General features: G+C 30.4%; 1 protein-coding gene across 1 annotated transcript; it reads right to left on the bottom strand.

Moving 5' to 3' along the window:
- Window positions 1–257: 257 nt before the first annotated feature.
- On the bottom strand, window positions 258–23811 carry LOC142331814 (uncharacterized). The gene is made up of 3 exons (XM_075377947.1): window positions 23600–23811; window positions 12349–12539; window positions 258–8052 (listed from the first exon to the last, which is right to left on the bottom strand). The coding sequence occupies exons 1-3, from the start codon at window positions 23684–23686 to the stop codon at window positions 3507–3509; spliced, it is 4824 nt and encodes a 1607-aa protein (XP_075234062.1). The 5' UTR covers window positions 23687–23811; the 3' UTR covers window positions 258–3506.
- Window positions 23812–23989: the final 178 nt, after the last annotated feature.

The following is a 23989-nucleotide window of genomic DNA, read 5'->3' as shown; positions in this document are numbered from 1 at the left end:
TTGTAAATCGAACAAAATTCTTGGCGTGCATTCTTGTAATGTGTAAAATGTGAACTTTTCATCTATAAATTACATACAAGTATTTTCCTGTCCAAATGTGCAAGTTTGGTACATCAATTTTATACTATGTTTGTAGATGTCGAATTGCAATTGTAAAAATAAATATGTGGCATTCCAAATATATGTATTAGCAGCCATATAATGGATGGTTAACAGATTAAAAGTGAAATTTTTTTGATGAAAAATTAAAAAAAACATGAGATCAGAACAAGTTTATTACTGTAATAAAAAGTAAAGAAAAAGAATGAACATATAGTACATGTACTCTTACAATAAAATAAAGAAAACATTTGATTTTATTTATTAAACAAAATTGATTTAATATATATCATTTCAAACAGTATAGTAATCAATTATAAAATTATTTTACATTAGAAGTATTTCACAAATACTTCAATAATACAAATACTTCACAATAACGAAGTAAATAAATGAACTTTATAAATCTAATAACTACAAAATAATAAACAATATTGTTAACTTAATCTAATAAGTATACATTTAATAAGAAAAATCTACACAATTATATACAGTATATAACGCATTTGAAAACAAAAGTTTTCAATTAGTCTAACTTCCAACTTGTCATTTAATATATTTACAGACTCAAATTTTCAGAATGGATAATTTTTGCAACTACTGATATGAAGTCATATCATAACTTACAAACAAAAAGCATTTCATTACGATTGACTGTTATCGATTATTAAATTCACATGCAAGTGATTAAAGTATATAACAGATTAATACTAGATTGATTAGTGAAAAAATGTGTAATTTGTGATATTTTTTAGAAATTAAATTCAATAGTTTACTATTTTTTTGAATAAATACACAACTTTAATATCTTAAATACACGCTATATTTAAAAAAAAAATTATTTAGTGAAATGAAAGAAAAATATCTGCAAAATATGCATAGGACAGAACTCCCTGCAATTATAGATTAATTTACTTCTACTATTTTGTGCACCCATGTAAAATTAAATACGTGAATGGTGAAGAAAGATTATATTTATTAAAAAAGATTCTCAATGATTAATTTTTTTTTGTTTTGTTAACTGATGAAATGTCAATCTTAATTAGCTATTAACTAGAAACTACATGCAAAAAAAAACCATTAACTGGGATTTTTAGTGATAGATGGGTATAATTACTGTATGAATCAATGATTTTTAATTTAACAAGTTATCGAGCAAGATGTAGGATGACTATTATCACTTATCCCAACCATATTTTGTAGCTTCTAACCTTAATAAAAAATGTTGCTAATATATTTTGGACCTAAATGTGTAATTCATCCAATAATACTTTCATAACTGTGTTAAAAATAAAAATTTTTTAATGTTAAAATTATATTAATAAATGTAGAATTCAATCGATAACTAGTCAGTTAATGCAAACATTTCTTACCACATTCTCTGCAGAATTATTTTAATCGCATTTTACCGCGTGCTGTCCCAGTTCCCAGAGACTAGAACCTACCTTGCGTTTAGTGTAGCTGGATTTCACTGAAAACTCACCACAGTGTGACTGCTTTTTTTCTTTAACGTGATTTTTTTTCAATTATTCTACAAAATGTTATAGCAACGAATAAGTAATTTTACAGGTTTTTTATAAATATTTACCTTCTGGACACTGGTGGTACAAAATTGACTGTGGTTACAACACATTACTTAGTTAAGGTTCCTATCTCCGGGGTAAAGATCCATCAACTATTTAAGTTTTTTTGTAACTTATGAATGCCAAATAATTCAATTATTTTCTATTTGTTAAGATTATTTTTTTCAATAATAATCAGTATCTGGTTAGGCCTAATAATAAAAAAAATGCTTATTATGGTTCTGATTAATATATTGCATAATTGCTTATTTATGCGATTGTCAGAAACCTTGAACGCTGGCAATTTTTACTCTGGTATATCTCTAGCAGAGAAATTATTAAAAATAAAAATTGCATACTGTGATACATTGCGAAGTAATAGAAAAGGAGTCCCAAAGAAATAAAACAACTGAAATTAAAACGTGGGAAAATCTTCGGTCTAGAAAAGAAAAAAATTAGTCATAAAATGGCAAGACAAACGGCCTTGTATTGATGTTGACTAATTTTGATGACACAAAATTAGTTGACATGGGAAAGACCAACAAAAAAGGTAAACCAGTGAAGAAACCACATTGTGTTATTCATTATAATAAAGCAAAAAAAAAGGCGTATGCAGTGACCAGATGTCATTCTACCATTCCGTTTTGCATAATAGTATAAAATGATAGGTACCACAAGGTCGCACCTGAATTAATTTTTGGTGTTTCAGTTGTTAATGCCTGATCATTTATAAAAAAATACCAAGTAACAACAAAAAAACGACAATAACAGAATTTAGGAGGGTGTTAGCAAATAGTTTGGTCAGAAAACCATAAACGATTGATATAGAAGAAGGCATAGGCAAGAGACTTTGTCACATGTTTGTAAAGCTCGAAGGTCTGGGGCGAAAAAAAAGAAAAACAGGTGGTGGTTGCTACCAGAATCTATGGAATCAAGTAATAACAAAGAAACAGACATGAAAGTGCATAAGGTGACATCTTTCTGCCATGAGTGTGATGGCAATCCAGGTTATTGTCTTGAGTGTTTTAATTCGTACCATACTTCTATTTAAAATGTGAAAATTTTAAAAAGCTAAGTTTTGTTGGAACATTATTAAAGTGTTAATGAATTTTACCGTTTAGTTAATTCTTATATTACTTGATTTTTTTAATGACTTTTGTACGTTTCTTTTTTTGTTTTTTATTTCATGAATTATTAATACGCAATTTTTTTTAATGTTATTAATAAATTATTGAAAGAATAGTGGAATAAAATTAAATTAACAACAAACAATAGGATTATTTATTATAAACTAAATATACTAGAAATATTTTTACTTTTATCTTATTTTATAATATGAACTATTATATATTATTTTGCATTTAAACTATTTTAATGTTATTTATTAAAAGTAAAGGAAAGTTCTTTTAAAGTGTTAAAAGGTAAACAGCGAGTTTATTTACAAATGGATTCTGATTATGCCCATAATTATTAGTGCTGTTCTGGACTCCGGTGTTAGGAAAATTAAATACATCAGCAGGGCTACTCCAGATGCTGGTGACACGAACTACGCGAAAATATGCTAAAACTAACCTAAAAAAAAAACAGATTCGTAAACTAAACATAGCATAAAAGTACAACTTGATTCAATATATAACATTATAAGTACCTGGCAACCAGAGCCGCATTATAGCTAAGATATGTTCTGCAACCTGTGGATGGGAAACGCATTACCATCAAGGCAGACAATTATAACATCAAACTTGATAGAATAACCTTTCCTAGCACCGGGGACTGGAACAGCAGTGAATGTGTTAATATTATAAGATTATTATGCACATAATTAGATTATAAAATTAATAAATGTTACGTCTTACATCGTCTCGTCGGTTTCCACGATTCATCAGAATGTTGTGAATCATCTGAACTATTTGAAACACTTACATCTTGATCGTCGTCACTACTAAGTGAAATATCACCAATTTCTTTCTTAAAATCTAATGGTGTTTTTACAATGCATCGTGTTTTTTGAACAAGTTGTTTTTTCTTCAGTAATCCGTCTTGATCGATAGAAGAATTTGCTATATTTTTACTGTCTTCTGATGTTAAACTTTTATTAATTTGTTCATCGAAACTATTTGTCTCTATTATTTTTTGATTTGTTGTTATATTATCAGATAAAACTTGTGAATCCTCTAGTTTTCTTTCTCCTGAACGTTTAGCACGTTTTCTTATGACGATCGAACATGTAGGTTTCATACTTCTAATAGGTTCTTGCATTACCTCAAGAGTACTACTTTTATCTTTATTATTAGAAATAAATTCAGGTATCTTTTTACTTTCTACGAATTTTTTAAATAGACTCGTTTTACTTCGTAATTCATCAAATTTCAGAGGAATGATTTTCCAAGTCATACGACTTTCTACATTCTGTTTAAGAGACGATAAAGATTGTACATCTTTGATAACATTTGGACTTTCAGATAGTCGTTTTACAGATGAACATAAACTTTTGTTTGAATTTATCATTGAATTACCTACCGAAACAGGGCATTTATTTTTTTTTATATCGCTATTACCTGAACTATGAACTAACTTCTTGTCTTTATTTTTATTATTACTGCATTCAGTTTTATTATCTTCTTCTTTACCGGATTTTAAATTATAATCGTGAAATTTGATCTTTTTTAAGTTATATTTTTGAGTATCTAAATTCAATTTTTTTTCTGTTTTACGTTTGTTACAACTGCTGTATCGAATTCCAACAGGAGTACTATATCTCACTGATCTTCTACTAGTACGTCTGTTTGGTGAATTTTCCTGCCTGAGTCTACTTTTATGCTGCCGATTAAAATATTCAGAAGGTGAACGCCGTTCACAAATATTACTATATTTAATCGAACCTCTCTTCTTATCGTAATGAAAACTGTTACTCTGTAAGTTTAATTTTTTATTAAATAAATTTTTTTCGTTAAATTCTTTTTTCTTATCTTCTGTTATTTCTTCTTTGTCTTTTTTTAACGTACTCGACCTTAATTTGTCAATTATTTCTTCTTTAGATGATTTATGATCACCGGTGATTTCACTTGATTTTTTGTTTCGTGTTCTTTTCTGTAATAATGATGCAGATTTTTCTTTATCATTAACTTCTTGACTGTCCTTTTCTTTCTTTTTAGTAGAAACTATAAGCTTTCTTTTCTTTCTCTCTGTATGTTCTACATTAATTTTATTTTTTGATATATCTTCCTCACATTTTCTTTTACTGACAGCATTTCGTATAGAATTCGTTTCGAATCCTGATTTTTTGCCGACCAAACTTTCACCACATTCAATATTATTAAATTTAATAATTTTTCTTAGACGCCTTGGTCTTTTAAATTCACAATGCTCACTAGATAAACAGACTGATATTCCATCCTTTCTAATAATAGTCGGTGGTGTTATATCATTTTCACTAGATTCTTTTAACAATTTACCTCTTATATTACTAATATTTTTAAAATTACTTTGTTCTAAATAAGTTACTTTACATTCATTTGATTTATCAAATGGTTTACTTAAAGAAATACCGCTATCGATTTTAGTAAATTTTACTTCTATGTCATTTTCCTCATTAGAATGTAAAATTTTATTTTCTGAGATATCAAATATAATATTTGTTTTCGTCGGTAATATTTCTTCTGCTGAATCATCAGTTTGTTTACAAGGTGTTTTAATTGGAGATATTTTATCACCGACTTTAGAAAATTTTTTGATCATATGTATCATACTATCTTCATAAGTAGTTATTATACTACTCTCAGAAATTTTTAAAGCGTTAATAGTAGACGGTAGATTTTTATTGGTTTCCGAAGATGACGTTTTATGTATTTCAGAACCAAAAATATCTGGAGAAAACGTTTTGCTCAAAACTTTGTCGTTTTCATTATTACATTTTTTATTAAGTTCGTGTTGGTTATCGTTTGAGTTGGAAATATTACTGTTACTATTCTGTATTTTATCGCATAATATATTTTTTAAATTCGTTGGAGGAGATGAATTTAATTTTTGAATTGTAATACGATTTGGATTTTCTTTATTTATAGAATTATTTTTATTAAACTGATTATTAAAAGAAACAGATTCATTTTCAGGCAACACTTTATCATGTTCACTTATTTTTATTTCATTTTTTCTAATTTGAAAGGCTTCTTTAAAATCTACATAATGTTTTGAAATATCCGGTGCAATTAAAATATTTTCATTATGTTCTTGAGATGATATATCTGTTTTCTTATCTTTATCGTTTAAATTAAATGTCGAAATACTTAATATTTTATTTGAATCGACACATTTGGAAAGTATAGGATTAATATTATTAAATATATTAAAACTACTGCTGGCATTTTCACTACAAGACGAAACATCATCCGGTTTTAACGGACTGTCTCCAAATAACTCTTTCAATTGTAGTTCTTTATTCTTTGGTTTTGTTTTGTTAACTTTTGTTGAATGCATTATTCGTTTGGAAACACAATTAATACTTAACAATGATGAATTATTCTGTACTTTTACTAGAGATTTACCATCTTTATCGCTTGAAACATTATCATTAGTCATAGAAGGAATTATTTTTTTATTTGGTGTTAACATAAGATTTAAAGCAAAAGTTTCCGACTGAATATCAGATTTTATAGTCGAAAAATGATCGGTATTAGTTTTATCAGCAGATAATTCCTGCTTATTAATTTCTATTAACTCGTCTTTGAGTTCATCATCATCATCATTCATCTTATCGGGAATTGAAGGTGAAGGAGAATTTGTAATTTCTAGTGTAAATGAATCACATGAATTTGGACTAGAAGTAAACTCCATGATATTACTTCCTAAATTTTTGTGATTTACTTCTTTTATTTTATCTGATATATCATGGACACTTTTCTTCTTTTCTGTAACATTTTTAATTAGATTTATTCCAATTTTATTATTTTTCTTATAGATGTTAGATATTACTTTTTTATCATTGTCATCACTTTTCTTACAAACCTCACTAATTCCGTCATATATTTCACAAGATCCTTTGTCCAGTAAGCATACATCATTACGATTTTCAGATGCTCCACTGATAAATTTATTGACATTTCCTTCGACATTTTCCTTTGTGATATTAAAATTACCGACACTTTTTTCTATTACACTTGCTTCAGAATCTTTAGAATGAACACAACTTTGTTGAATTTCTTCACATTTTTCTTTTAGATCATTTGTAGTATTACTCTCATTATTTTTGTTTCCAATTTTTGATGTTTCCAATACATTAAATTCATATTTACTTTCTTTTTCTTCAGGTATAGATAAAATTTTATTAACATCTGAATGTACTGTTAAGTATTCATTATCTTTACTAACATCTGGTATATCAGTATTTTCTTCATTCATAGAGACTGTCGATTCATCATGTATATTTTTTAAATTTTTATTAGATTTATCACAAATATCTGTATTTTTTTTACTATTTTTATTTTCTTTCTCATCTGTCAGTCTTAAAGTATTAATTAAATTTTTATTAATAACACAGTTATCTATTTCTAAACAATTTTTAGGTTTATTGATCTTTTCAGAACTTTCAGAAACTATTTGCAGTTCCTGGCCAACATTTACTTTTACCGAGGTTACATCAATTTTTTCACTAACATTATTATCACAGAAGAGTTTCACTTTAGGAAGATTTTCTTTTGTATTATCAGCAGAAGACTTTTGTGAAACCGGTGATGAAACTATTTTTGTAGGATGAGCCGTTGTACATTTTTTAAACGGACTAACACCATAAAGTTGCTTGTATTTTCGAATGGAAAATGTCGTTTGTGGTCCTACAAACTTCGGTAACACAGTGAGCGGTGTAAAAACTGTAGGTGTATTCCCAACCGGTGTACTAGGAGTATCATTTATTGAAACAGAAGATTCATTTTCATTCTTAATAACAATGCTTTCTGATTTTTCCTCATCGTCTTTCACTTCACTTTCTCGATGAATTATCATATCTTCTTTAATTGATTTATATTCTTCGGAAATTAATTCTTTAGATGCGCTCGTATTTCCTTTATCGACTAACGCTCTAGAACCTTTTTTTTCCTTCAAGGAAATTGCTTTCTCAATGTTTTCAGAATTTTTTGATTTTGACTTGTTCCTTAATTTCAATCGCTTTGATGATTCTTTAACAGATTCTATTTCTTTTTTACTTCTAGATCTTGTACAATAACGATAGGAAGATGATTTTCTATCAGCAATTAATTTATCATCACGAATAACTTCACTTCTCAATGATGTACATTTATTTTTACTTTCAATCAAACTAATGTCATATTGTTTTTCATTTTGTAGAGCTGCTTTTTCTTTTCTAAGATGAAAGTATTTCTGTTCATAAGATATACTCCTGTAATTAAAGAATAAGATAGATTAAAGCTTTAAAACAAAAAAATATTGTAAATAAAAATCAAGCCCTATCCATTTTAGAGAGATTAGAGGAAGCGACTCAACTTAGCAGGTAAAACAGTTTAGACAAATGAATTAGTCTTTTACCGATTATTTTTAGTTATCAGACTCATTCCGTTAAGGTTTTGCTGATGAGTTTGAAGCTTCACAACCTGCGTTACAGTATTACTTTATTCTCCTACTATCTACTTGCTACAACTTTATACAATTTCAATTCATTACAAAAATTTCATTAAAAAAAGAAGAAACACAAAAGAAAGATTTTTGATAAGATTTTAATATGACTCAAATTTATATCTCTGTGAAATGTGTAAAAACGTATGGTTGAAAAACACCAATATGGCAAAACACAATGTGAAAAGCTAAAATATTTAGCAATTAGACATATTAGTAATTGAACATATTTATAAAAAAAATGTTTAATGTTAAATGAAAGTCAGATGTAAAGGCGAGTTAGGTTAAGAACTAGTAAAAGGCACTTTACTATAATTTTCCTTCAGTCTTTTGAAGACAAAATAATAAAAACGTTTGCAGCAGAAAATTGGTCATGGAATATGATAGCATAACCCTCAGTTTTTTAACTTTATTATAGAGATATTAAACTTCAAACTCATTAGAAGGTAAAAAATATAACAAACTAGTCTATGGCTAAGGATAGAAAAAAGTGATTCCTCATCAAATACTTTCCTCTTTCATTGAACCAGTGAGCAGGATGTATTTATGATAAGTCAAAATAAAAACTATAAAGACCTTATAGAAGAGTTACATAATTTCCTGAAACCAAATTCTTTCAGAAATTTGTAATGAAAATATATTTGTAATGAAATTTGTAATTATTCTTCATAAGAATAAATTGTCGCTGACTTTATATAAGTAAATGATAAAAATGATACCTATCTGTGATAGATTTGCAACTGCATTCTAGTCATCAGTAACATTTTACATATGCACGCGTGCGCCCACACACACTGTCACCAAATGGCTTTGACGGCACTTAACATTATGGTACTCCTAAAAAGGGTCGTTTTTTTCGTAGATTGGCTAGACAGCTCATTGTATTTACTAACCTTATGATAGCCCTGAGATGGGCTATTGTTGTTGAATGGTTTCAACAGCTTCTAATTCATAACCTTGTGGTGGCCCTGAAATGGGCCGTTTTTTGCGTTTTTCTAAGAAGTGCTGTTAAGTCTGAAAGCTGGTCTCTGGCGAAGTTGGGGAGTTCTGACTCATCCATTGAAGTCAGACCAGAGCGGCAGTTGGGTCCCCACTACAGTGTGCCAGTGGTGGCCCCCAGATTCCCCCAGTGTCGAGTCAGTGTCAGTCGTCCTTCGCCGGCGCTTCTCCCCAAGCAATCCTACACTGGGCAGACTACTGCTGCTGCATCTGCCGGCCAGGGCGATTGAAGCCTGGCAAGCTGGAGCAGGAAGGTAGTGTACACATCCAGCGGCTCCCTCAGCGGGCCAGCCAGACCTGCTGCTCCGGCGGGTATGTTGGCATCCATTGGGAGGTTGCACGTTGAGGCAGCCAAAGAACTTCTTCTGTCTTCTTCTTCTTGATCTTCCCCACAGTCGAATAAAAGCGGTGACAGTCCATCTCATTTTCCCCCAAATTTGGATTTGGTATCCGTTAGTCTGATGATTTTGACTAGTTTTGGGTGAAGCCCTAAATTTCTAAGGATTTTTAGCAGAGATTCTCGATGCACACAATCATATGCTTTCTTGAAATCAATAAAAGTCACTACCAGTTGTTCATTCCTTAGTTTATGATACCTTATAATTAATTTTAAATTTAGAATTTGTTCTGGGCAGCCTTGCCATGGTCTAAATTCCCTTTGGTATTCCCCTAGTTCTTGTTCCAGTTGGTCTTTGATTCTGTTGTAAATTATTCTTGATAGAATTTTGTAAGTGCAATCTAGTAAGGAAATTCCCCTACAGTTGTCAGGGTTGGTTTTATCACCTTTTTTATGTAAAGGGTGGATTAATAATTAAATAACTGGTGGATTAATTTATGTAAATAACTTTAATTAATATAAGAACAGAAAATTTTTCTACACTCACCTACTTTATGTGAAGTAGGCTCAAATACAGTAACAAAGTGTTTATTATTCATCTTACAAGGCTTATCCAGAACAGTCTCCAACTTTTTAAAATAAGACTTCTGAATATGTGATATGATGATATGTTACTTTTGTGATGACTAATATATCTAGTACACATGTTACTTGACTTGATTTATTAACTAAGCTAACATATTAGGGTAGTCTTTGGCAGTGAAAAATCTACAGTTGCAGTGTCATCTAATACTTATATAATTTGATTAAATTTCTAAACTGATTAAACCACCCTTTCCTGGTATACAGAACATTTCTTTGGTTTCGACTAAATTCTGCTTTAACATAATAAAAGTTGACAATGTCTGCAGAAATTGTTGCCTGGTTAAGAAGCATATAAGCTAAGCATGTGCTACTTCATGCTGATATACCACTTCTTACATCTTTCTTATACTCATCCTTGTTTTTATAGTAGGTTACTTGTAGATGAATGTGATAATTTAAATTTTGTGATTATTTAATTCTTTTGAATATCTGACTCGCTTAGTTTCAAAATATTTTCTTCTATAGTAATTATCTTCCATAAATTTTTTGAACATTTGCTTTTAGTGCCATTATATAATGGCAGAAATTTAAATCGCTAACATATACTTATGTACTAATGAAAATATATTAATTATAATTAAAATTTATTTCAGAAAAAGTAATAATTAAGATAAAATTAACATTAAAAGTGAAAAATATAATAAATATATAGGTATTCATATTTGTAAACATTATATGTACATCACAGATGAATCTATAATAACTTGTATAATTACGCATACATGACGCAACAGCACAGTAACAAAAATCTCTAAATGTTGCAATAAAAAAGGGTTTCTAAGCATCCCAGCTGATGTGAGAAAATTGATATTTTTCAAGTTTACAATAAAAAAAATATCATAAATCCCAGTTGTAAAACTGTTGATTATAAAACCAAAAAATGTTAATGTATTTTCACACTAAAGTAACTCATGTTAAAACATACCGTACTAGGATATAAAATACAGCAAATATGAAATTACATCAGCACTGAATGGTGAATTTTATTGGAAGAAAAAAATCACTTTTGGATCAATGGAAGTAATAAACATATTTTATAGATGTATAAGGACACATATCGACATCAATAAATACCTCTCTTCTTTGTGTAACCTATCAAAGGCTTAATCTTAATAACTTAGGAAATTATACCTCAACGGTGTCTACTGTATCTTAGAAACCATCTAGCCAACCTTTTAAAGCACTACCCTTTGACACACTGCTGCGGGCATTTTTTTCATTCTTTGAAATATCACTTTCAAAAGAAACATGAATATTTTCTTTTGAGAAACTATGAAGTTTTCAAGTGAATTTTCCTTTTGAATCAAAATACTAGTCTTTAAATGTTATTTGCAATTTGAGAATAAAAAATCTGTCGTTATTCAATAACCGAGTGAATCAGATTTCAATAGATTTTCCTACAAACAGAAGTTTTTTGATACCTCATATGAAGACATTCCATAAGCGAAAGATAAAATTCCTCGCTCAGTTTGTTTTACGATATAAATTTATTGAACAATAACCACCTCAAAATCACAAAAAACATCATCGTACTTTGCGTGTTAATGTTGGGCTAAATTTATTTTGCACTTTTTCTTTTATCATAGTTATCTTCTTGGTACTCAATGAGATATTTAATATTTTGATTAAAGAAATTCTTTAATTAAAAAAATCTTAATTTACTGAAATTGTCTCGTTCTCAAATCCTACTTTTAACATTTCAAATGTCCACGTAAATGATTTTTCTAATTTAACACAAAATACATTGCTCATGAAAAGTGCTCATCTAAAATCAATCAAAATAACCAGGTCTACTTTTTTTGACCTTACTAACAATGTATAATGATCAAATTAAATATTATATAACATTTATCTCTGCACAAATTTAAGTATTTAGAAATTTACTCAACAAATCTCATGTCATCAAGAAGAAAATTATAATCACAATATATCTTAATCTTTTTCTCTGCATGCCTTGGATAATTATGAAAGATTCGCTTGTTTTAAATTTCCATTTGTAAATTATTTTGATGTACAAAGTTTTTATCTAAAAACACGTTAACTATTTTTATTAATTTAAAATGTTACAAATAAAAAGCTTACCTTTCAGTCAAATCCTTGATCTGTTTATCTTTTCTACTGATTTCTTGTTTAGCTGACAAATATAGAGAAGAAATGTTTTTCCCTAATAAATCTCTTTCTTCTTTACATTTCGATAATTCTTTAGTTAATGCTGCAACCTGCTTTTCTAATAACAAAATCTCTTTTAACAGTTGCTTATTTTTTGTTTCCAACTGAAAAAAAAAGTATAGATTAATTTTTAAGCAAAGTATCCACGAACTCAATAAATTCTATTATGTTTAGTATAAACTGTTCATACACAAATTTTCACCAACTACCATAAGTTACATTAAAAAATATTTTAAGATTACGAATGGGGACTATGACCCTGCAATTAAAAATTAATCTCATTTTCTACTTTTTATCTGTCAGCTTGTTGGTGACAACACCTTCTCAAATAATAATCTTTATAGTAATATAAATATAAATAATATTTTTGTGGATAACAAGAAGAATTTTTTTCCATTTTGTTTGGGATCACTACACCCCTCTTAAAGCGACAAAATCAAAATGTTTGCAATCTTTTTTACGGTTAGGTGTGGCCAGGCCCAAGCAACTGCCATAGTGAAAAATCTTTACAAAGATAAGAGAGGGAAAATTGTTTTAAAAAAATATAATAAATACTAGTTTTTTTAATATACATCTTTTTAAATATGTATGTAGGGCAGCAGCATAAATACATATTTTCCGGTGTACACATACTCATACAAAAGACAATAGCAAAGTTTTACAATAAGACTTTATTTTTTATAATTTTTAAAGATAATTTACACGACATATTATACATTTCTCCATTCTTTGAAACCAGTCTTCAAAGAAACCCTGTCACGTTACATCAGATATCTGGGCACACTCATCATCGTTTGTAAAATGCCTCCCTTTGTCGGTTCTTCATTTGGGAGAACAGCATGAAGTCACATGTAGTGAGATCGGTACTACAGAGAGGGTGCTCTAACAGTTTTAATCCAGTATGGCAAAACACTCTTGGAAACAAACTTTGGAGCATTATTGTGATGAAGAAACCACATGTTCATCCTTGACTTTGGGCACAGCTTCTAGAGAACATCGACAACTTTAGGCAGAGATTCTCAGTATACCACTTCCCTGTAACTGTCCTCTGAGTTTCTGACACACCTCACTCTAAAATTGCTCTCACACTGAAAAATACCACCACTACAATACATCACTAAAAAGGCCACCATTCTCTTCTTCACTGACCTGGATTTTCGAACAGCCACGGGGGTCTCCTCATCTTAGAACATTGATACTTTGTTCTGGGCCTTGGTTGGGGCATGATAATAGTACAGCCACGTTTCATCACCTATCACAATACTGTTCACATTTCCCATTTTCAAAATTTTTCAGCATTTCATGGCACTAAGAAACTCGACGTGCCACCTGATTATCAGTTAAGTTACGTGGCATACAAAGAATACAAAGCTTTTTAACATAGAGGTGACCTCACAGAATAGTACAAACTGTTCATCCCATTAATGCCCAAGGACATCTCTATTTAGTGGTAGGTCACACACCTGTTATCCAAAGAATTTTTCATACTGCAGCAATGTTTCCGTCAGTCAAAAATGAAGACGATCAACTTTACCATGGAGCGTCCTCATGGCCAGAATTTCTTCTTTCCTAGTCATGGTACTACCTAAATATTATTGTACAACAAGGACAATCCTCTCCAAGCACAGGAGTCTTTCCTTTACATACTGATCAACACTTAACCTTTGTCAAAATTCCCCAGTATTCAGTTTCCAACCTCAACATCACTACCTCTTTTCATTAACACAACTATATACCAAATGATACCGGAACATTGACTAAAGCAACTATAGTCCAGGTTGGGGCCGTCTAAACATCCGCTAACTTATAAGCACCTGTGATGATGTTTTTTTTTTGTAATTTTAAAGGGATTCGTAATTTTTCAATTCATTTATAGTACAATAAACACAAAATAATTTGTATTCCAGTTGCAAAAAATAAACCAATGTGTTTAAATTACTGATCAAAGAAGTGCAATTTTTTTTCTCAGTGCCACAGAAAAAAAGGTTCAAAAGTGATATTACCAATCCACAAAATAATGTTATTTCTAAACTAATAATTTCATAGAAAAAAAAAGAGAATCTATATAATACAATCGATAAATGTAGGAATTATTGTAATATTGTAAATAGAAAAGAAAACCTACACTTGAAAAAAGGATGAAATAGACTCTTCATTCCCAGAATATTGGTTTATAGAGAAACTCTAGTTCAGGAATATCACCTGATGTTATAAGTGAAAGTTTTAACTGAATTCATCCAAAATATTAATTATATTCTATTCTGGCATTCCCAAAATCTTAGTCTTCTAATAAAATTAAGGAACAAAACAGAAAGGGAGAAAACGAATAACACTGTACATTCATATAAAAATGTTTATATATCTGATTTATATAATTTCTTGGAAGTAATGAAAAAATATGGCGTATATTAGTAATGGACATTTGGCATACAGTAAGATGAAATGATGGAATAACATGAATTGATGTAAAATGTAAGCTATTTTTATTTTCACTACTGCACAACAATGAAATACTTTGATAATATGATACATATACAGGCACACCTACAAATAAAAGATATTTATTAAGTATTAAACTGAGATGATTTACTTGGTCGTACAGAATTTTTTCACGATGGATAAATTTCAACCGTATCTGTGACAAGGAATACATCAGTTTTAATGGTCTTTGCAACATACCAACACCCAAGTAAAACTAAGTATTACAAGCAAAACTTTTTTAAAATCAACTGTAGTAAGATTTTATTTTAAAGCAAACGTTATAAAAAGTTTACTTCTGCCTGAGCTAGTTTACACAAAACATTTTTTGGATTATAACTGGGAACACCGAATGTCATGATTCCACGTTATCTGAAATGGATTTTGAATTATTTTTCTCATTCAATGCCTTTAAAAAGTTTCATTCCGAATGTTTTTTTTAAATTTAAAATGCTGTTTTATGAGTTTGTACCTTTTCGTTTGCTCAAGTATGTCTAGTTTGCGTCCTTAATTATTTACGCATAAGATTTAATACTGATGTTTATTTTTGAATTTTTTCAATAAAATCTTTAAAAAAATTAGACTCATCGGTAAAGTGGAGTACTTTTACATTTGTTGTTTAAATTACTGCAAAAAACTGCAACTTGTCAACTTTATAAAACATACTGCAGTCCGGTGTCAAGCTATTATACTTCGGATTAATCAAATTTATTTCACCATTTACAGGAGTTTTTCTCATATCTTTGGGCAATTTTTTTTTAGTACTTTGATATATGTTTGCAGTCACAGCATATATTTTTATTAATTTGACATGAGTTTTCAGAGCTATTGTAATGAATTTTGTGATTTTGTTTGTTGTTTTTATTTCATTTTCTGAAATTTGCAAAGGCATTTGTCTTATTAGAATTCTGAAGGAAATGTATACAACAGAACATCAATATACAAACTCCAACACAAATTTCTATCATATTCTGCTGCTGAAATTCAATTTACTAAGCTATCCACAACTAATACAAAATCAACAACCAACAAATAACGTATTAAAATCACTACATAATACAAGAATACAATAATTACACTCATAGTGAAATATAATAATACGGTATAAAATATGGAAATAACATACACAGAATTAGGAAATTAAATATTTTTCAGTTGTAGCAGTTAGTTTTCTGACTTCTATTATATCAGCTGATATTTCGATTTTTAGCAAGGGTCTCGCAAATTTTCACCTACCATTTCATTTTCCTCATTAAAATGCAGATAGAAGTACATCAGCATATATAATAATAAAAATTCCAACATTCCTTTCTGCCAAAATGCTAAAGGAAAACAAACACTTCTATTGTGCGTCAAACAGATGGCAACAGATCGGTAGTAATCTCATTATTTGAAACCTTATAATTAAATTTGAAGTAAAAGTAAACATTTACACAAAAATAATAAAATTTATCTATCTTACAAAGAACATTTGCATTTATCAATGGGCTATGTGAAATGAACGTGACTGTAAAAGGAATTTTATTTTACAAAGAACTTAATTTTTTCATCATTATTGTCAACTGAAAATTTAATTTAATAAAATTTATATATTACTGTTAACTGAACATTTTTTTGTTTGTTAGAACACATATAATGTGAACTAAGGACAAAAACAATGAACTAAGAGCAAATAAAATACGACTAAGTTTAATGAATTTAATGGGGGGATTAAATGAATCTACAAAATATATATTGATAATCTAGTTTTTATACAACAGATTAATATATGAAATGCATTATTCATAACAATTTTTTGTTATCAGTAATGCAATTTCATTATTTTCAACTATATGATTGTGAAATATAAGCTTACAGTGATGACTCATTTTCATTTCATTTCATTTTCTACAAGTAAGCACTAAGACATAATGAATCAACTGGTAATCAATTTACATACCAGCAAACAACAAAAAGAAATATTCATTAATCGTAACAGTAATATACAATAATACTAAACAGACGTAATAATAAATACAAATATGAATTTTGTTGCTAGATGAATTATACTTCTTATGAAATGATAGCCTTAATATAAACTCATAACAGAATTTTTCATTTATTTAGGCTACTATTAAAAACTGCAGCTAAGACAGAAGTAAGAGATCACTAAAATAAACTTTTATATTTATATTATTTTTTTATTTACGTGTGATATTTTATCTTTTATTTTAAACGGGTCATCTAACTGAAGATAGAATTGACCCAGCCATTACAGAAACCACTCCAAGCAAAAAATTCATTCAACATAGTAACATTTGATGTTATTATCTCATCATTGGGTATTATCCAATGATGTTTCTCATCCTTTCGTATGAGAAACTTATTAGAGTCAACGTTCTTTTACATTCTGGGCATTCAAAAAACTGTCTTTTATTCCACTTGCTTAGGTACATACAATAGGAATTGAGTCAGCTACTCCTTTTAGTAGCTAAAAGGAAAACTGCTGCTGCTTCTTCAGAGGAGTGAGTGGGCCAGCATTGGATTAGTTTTCTATCTAATAGTGGTAAATAGCATAAGAAGCCATAAATCAGGGTTTGAGATACCAAACTGATGAAGCTCAAGACTCAACACTCAAGAAATAGCTAAAAATGTTCAGGATTTTGAAGCTTTTTGTTGTTGTTAGTACGCTAAATTCATAAACCTATTTAGTTCAAGTGGAAAAAGCATTTAACAAAATCATGTATAATGAAACATAAACCATGTAACACTTTTGCGGCGGGCCATAGGCCCACTTTTTTCCTAGTGCTATATAAATTGTAAATTAATTTCTATGAAATGCAATTTTTCAGAATTGGGTTCAGTAAAAGTAATGGGAGAAAGCGGTTGCAATTAAGAATAATAAATTAATTTAGATCTCTTTGAAAATGTAATTTACCCCAACATAAACTTATTATTACTCTTCTTTTTTTTTTTTTGTCTTCAGTCATTTGACTGGTTTGATGCAGCTCTCCAAGATTCCCTATCTAGTGCTAGTCGTTTCATTTCAGTATACCCTCTACATCCTACATCCCTAACAATTTGTTTTACATACTCCAAACGTGGGCTGCCTACACAATTTTTCCCTTCTACCTGTCCTTCCAATATTAAAGCGACTATTCCAGGATGCCTTAGTATGTGGCCTATAAGTCTGTCTCTTCTTTTAACTATATTTTTCCAAATGATTCTTTCTTCATCTATTTGCCGCAATACCTCTTCATTTGTCACTTTATCCACCCATCTGATTTTTAACATTCTCCTATAGCACCACATTTCAAAAGCTTCTAATCTTTTCTTCTCAGATACTCCGATTGTCCAAGTTTCACTTCCATATAAAGCGACACTCCAAACATACACTTTCAAAAATCTTTTCCTGACATTTAAATTAATTTTTGATGTAAACAAATTATATTTCTTACTGAAGGCTAGTTTAGCTTGTGCTATTCGGCATTTTATATCGCTCCTGCTTCGTCCATCTTTAGTAATTTTACTTCCCAAATAACAAAATTCTTCTACCTCCATAATCTTTTCTCCTCCTATTTTCACATTCAAAGGTCCATCTTTGTTATTTCTACTACATTTCATTACTTTTGTTTTGTTCTTGTTTATTTTCACGCGATAGTTCTTGCGTAGGACTTCATCTATGCCGTTCATTGTTTCTTCTAAATCCTTTTTACTCTCGGCTAGAATTACTATATCATCAGCAAATCGTAGCATCTTTATCTTTTCACCTTGTACTGTTACTCCGAATCTAAATTGTTCTTTAACATCATTAACTGCTAGTTCCATGTAAAGATTAAAAAGTAACGGAGATAGGGAACATCCTTGTCGGACTCCCTTTCTTATTAGGGCTTCTTTCTTATGTTCTTCAATTGTTATTGTTGCTGTTTGGTTCCTGTACATGTTAGCAATTGTTCTTCTATCTCTGTATTTGAACCCTAATTTTTTTAAAATGCTGAACATTTTATTCCAGTCTACGTTATCGAAAGCCTTTTCTAGGTCTATAAACGCCAAGTATGTTGGTTTGTTTTTCTTTAATCTTCCTTCTACTATTAATCTGAGGCCTAAAATTGCTTCCCTTGTCCCTATACTTTTCCTGAAACCAAATTGGTCTTCTCCTAACACTTCTTCCACTCTCCTCTCAATTCTTCTGTATAAAATTCTAGTTAAGATTTTTGATGCATGACTAGTTAAACTAATTGTTCTGTATTCTTCACATTTATCTGCCCCTGCTTTCTTTGGTATCATAACTATAACACTTTTTTTGAAGTCTGATGGAAATTCCCCATTTTCATAAATATTACACACCAGTTTGTATAATCTATCAATCGCTTCCTCACCTGCACTGCGCAGTAATTCTACAGGTATTCCATCTATTCTAGGAGCCTTTCTGCCATTTAAATCTTTTAATGCTCTCTTAAATTCAGATCTCAGTATTGTTTCTCCCATTTCATCCTCCTCAACTTCCTCTTCTTCCTCTATAACACCATTTTCTAATTCATTTCCTCCGTATAACTCTTCAATATATTCCACCCATCTATCAACTTTACCTTTCCTATTATATATTGGTGTACCATCTTTGTTTAACACATTATTAGATTTTAATTTATGTACCCCAAAATTTTCCTTAACTTTCCTGTATGCTCCGTCTATTTTACCAATGTTCATTTCTCTTTCCACTTCTGAACACTTTTCTTTAATCCACTCTTCTTTCACCAGTTTGCACTTCCTGTTTATAGCATTTCTTAATTTCCGATAGTTCCTTTCTTCATCACTAGCATTCTTATATTTTCTACGTTCATCCATCAGCTGCAATATATCGTCTGAAACCCAAGGTTTTCTACCGGTTCTCTTTATTCCGCCTAAGTTTGCTTCTGCTGATTTAAGAATTTCCTTTTTAACATTCTCCCATTCTTCTTCTACATTTTCTACCTTATCTTTTTTACTCAGACCTCTTGCGATGTCCTCCTCAAAAATCTTCTTTACCTCCTCTTCCTCAAGCTTCTCTAAATTCCACAGATTCATCTGACACCTTTTCTTCAGGTTTTTAAACCCCAATCTACATTTCATTATCACCAAATTATGGTCGCTATCAATGTCTGCTCCAGGGTAAGTTTTGCAGTGAACGAGTTGATTTCTAAATCTTTGCTTAACCATGATATAATCTATCTGATACCTTGCAGTATCGCCTGGCTTTTTCCAAGTATATATTCTTCTATTATGATTTTTAAATTGGGTGTTGGCAATTACTAAATTATACTTCGTGCAAAACTCTATAAGTCGGTCCCCTCTTTCATTCCTTTTGCCCAGCCCGTATTCACCCACTATATTTCCTTCCTTGCCTTTTCCAATGCTTGCATTCCAATCTCCAACTATTATTAAATTTTCATCTCCTTTTACGTGTTTAATTGCTTCATCAATCTCTTCGTATACACACTCTACCTCATCATCATCATGGGCGCTTGTAGGCATATAGACGTTAACAATCGTTGTCGGTTTAGGTTTTGATTTTATCCTTATTACAATGATTCTATCGCTATGCGTTTTGAAATACTCCACTCTCCTCGCTATCTTCTTGTTCATCACGAAACCTACTCCTGCCTGCCCATTATTTGACGCTGAGTTAATTACTCTAAAATCACCTGACCAAGTCGCCTTCCTCTTCCCACCGAACCTCACTAATTCCTACTATATCCACATTTGTCCTACCCATTTCCCTTTTTAAATTTTCTAGCCTACCAACCTTTTTGAAGCTTCTAACATTCCACGCTCCGACTCGTAGAATGTTATTTTTTAATTTTCTGGTGACCCCTTCCTTAGTAGTCCCCACCCGGAGATCTGAACGGGGGACTATTTTACCTCCGGAATATTTTACCAAGGAAGGCGCCTCCATTATTGCTATGTGAAAATGCAGAGAGCCACATTTTCTTGGAAAAAAAGCAGCTGTAGTTTTCCATTGCTTTCAGCTGCACAGTACTCAGAGGACCGAGTGATGTTGATACGGCCGTTTAAGTCGTCCTGACTCACGCCCCTAACAACTACTGAAAGAGCTGCTGCCCTCTTTCAGGAATCATTCCTTAGTCTGGCTCTCAAACAGATACCTCTCCGATATGGTTGCACCTTCTGTCCAGCTACTCTGTATCCCTGAGCACTCAAGCCCCCTCACCAACGGCAAGGTCTCATGATTCATAGAGGAGGATTACTCATTGACCATAATAAAATATTTAACGAAAATGAATTTAATACAGATTTTTAAACCACTTACAATTCAATTTTATGAGGGCCAGAATTCTGTTATTTTTTTATAATACCATAAAATAAATTTCATTGTTAGATGAGCATGTTGTCACCACATAAACTCTACTAGGTAGCTGTCCAAGTGTTGCCATGCGGTTCCTCTATGTTTTTTCTTTTGCTACATAGTTGAACATTACACCCTTTCTACATGCTGCATATTTGCAGTGAGATCAACAAAATTATACGTATGATTTACCTTCGTGAAAACCAACTTCTTCAAGTTCTTGTTCATTGTAACCTTTCCAGCAGTTGTAATTATTGTTGTACTCTAAACAACTTTCTCTTTAATGTTGGCTCACAAAGTGTGCGCTGACCTATCCAGAACTTTTGCAGAAAGATCTCTTTGTGTCACAATAAATTCCACCAAACAACCAACTTGTGGAGAACCTGTCTGGTATTATTCTTCTGTTTGGTGAACATACTCTCATAAACTTCTGCAATTTTGTCTGCTTCTTCAAACTTTCTACAGATAGCTTTTCAACAGTGAAAACAAAAGACTTCTCTCATATAAGTATTCCGATCTACAGTGGTAATTTTACACAAGTTTAACTGACGCTCACACCAGCAAATGTTGGTTAATTTTTCCATCTACCAATATATTACTACTGCTGACAAAGGACCTTTCAGTCAATTATTTGGCCGTACCCCCTTTTGTAGTTTACAGCTATATTGCACAACCAAACATTTTTTTTTTGTGAGATAAATCTTTATCTCATGATTATTAGTGCATTTTATTTGTTTCAGTATATCGCTATTCTCTTGTAATAATTTGCATGCATCTTCTTTCAATATGGGTGAATCAAAGATTTTAGACATACTATATGTGAAAACAAGCAAACTGGAGCATAGATAAAAACTGAGAATAACAGAACAATGTGCTACTAAGTGAAATATAATTGGGAAAAATAATTATTTGGCCTACCTTTAAGATATAAAAGAGATAACAAGTATGCTTATTACTTGTAATTACAGTACTACACTATCACTTTTTATTACAGTACAATATGTACTGTCAAGAATACATTGCATCAAGTTTATTATCAAAGATATTAGTTAGCCAATAACTTTCATTCAACCGTAATTTGTGTAATTTATCCAATAAAGATAAAAATATTTCAAAAGCTCCATAAGTATTATTCTGAATGGAAAACTGGGGGGGTCGATCGGATAATGAACTAATACCTGTAACTGTAACAAGATAAATAAAATAAACAAGGTAAATTGTAGAAATAAATTGCAATTAGTAATTAAACATTTTTGTATGATATAAAAAGGAACTGTGATAATTACAATGAATAACAAACAAGATTTATGAAGCATGAGAAAAGTCACTAATACGGAAACTTAGCCTTAAAAATAATTATAATAATCAATGATTCATTTTTCATTACCTTTCAGGTCTAAATTAATAACGCACTACATATTTAAAGTTATCAAACTGCCAAAAGTCAAAATGATTTATAATTTTGTTTAAAAACTTTGAAATATAAATAATAACAAACACAATACACATCAGTTAATAGAGAAGATCACAAATAAAACAATTGCGTAAGAAAATGATAGGAATTGATGTCATACATACAGAAGTGTAAAAATATATATATTTTTTAAATGAACATGCTTTTACGTGCATCACACTAGTAGGTGTCTTTTGGCACCTAACTAATATGTGCATATTACTGCCTTGGCTATTACCTGGATAGTTTTGAGCCTGAACTCCAATTAATGTTGGTCATTATATGTCTCTCACAAGAGAAAGCTTTGCTGTGAATTTTAATATAATAACCTGTGAATTAATAATATAAAATAAGTTAGCGAGCAAAGCCAGCATAGGTTAAGTTTGGTTCATTATATTTATAATCATACGCAATTACATAATGTAAAAAAAAAAACCTGTGCAGGGGAAAACAGAAAAGACCCCAACAATGGTATGATGTAATATGATGTAAATGCTGCTATAATATAAATACACTTAATTCATAGAAACGCAGTTCTTAAAAAACAGATTTTTTCCAAGTGAAAATACCAAAACAGTAGATTACAACCAAACACTGCAATTTTAGGTTATGGAAAGATAACCTCACAATTGGGTAACACCACAAACATAAAAGAATAGGCGTTAAACTTATATTCATTATTGCAATCTAACAAATTTTAAAAAGGTTTGATATTCAAAAAAATAAAATGTAACTCATACATAAAGATGTAGATGATGACACCAAACCTAAAACCGAAATAGAACGACTACAGAGATCCTTAAATATATGTTAAATACCTTAAAAAATACCGCAATAATTACGTTTTTTTATTACAACGCATAAATTTCATACGCACAACACATTTTTTTTTTACCGTAACAAATGTAACTGACCTTCTGCAGGGAATCATCATATCGAAAATTTGGTAGATTTGAATATATATCGAAATCATCGTCATCCTTTTTTTCATCATCACTCATTTTACGTACACTAGTAATTCTAAACAGACAATTATCAACACTACATTATTTAATTCACAATGCGAAACACATAACCTACGACTAACAACAACTCTAACGCAAGGCAAACAAATTTACAACAGTACTTCAATGAAGTGACACCAGATGTCAGTAGTGTTACTAGGAATTATATTTTTTTTTTAGGTTTACATAGCACCCACCAGGTAGCGTATTGTATGTGCATACTGTCAGTTGATTTCCCTTCCCCTTCCACAAGGCCGCATCGCATACCTGTCCAACTGCAACGCGCATGCGCCATGTAAG

This window comes from Lycorma delicatula, chromosome 10 (genome assembly GCF_047948215.1).
Source record: "Lycorma delicatula isolate Av1 chromosome 10, ASM4794821v1, whole genome shotgun sequence".
NCBI lineage: Eukaryota > Metazoa > Arthropoda > Insecta > Hemiptera > Fulgoridae > Lycorma > Lycorma delicatula.
The sequence above is the reverse complement of the archived record's forward strand: the minus strand, read 5'-3'. Positions and strand labels throughout refer to the sequence as shown.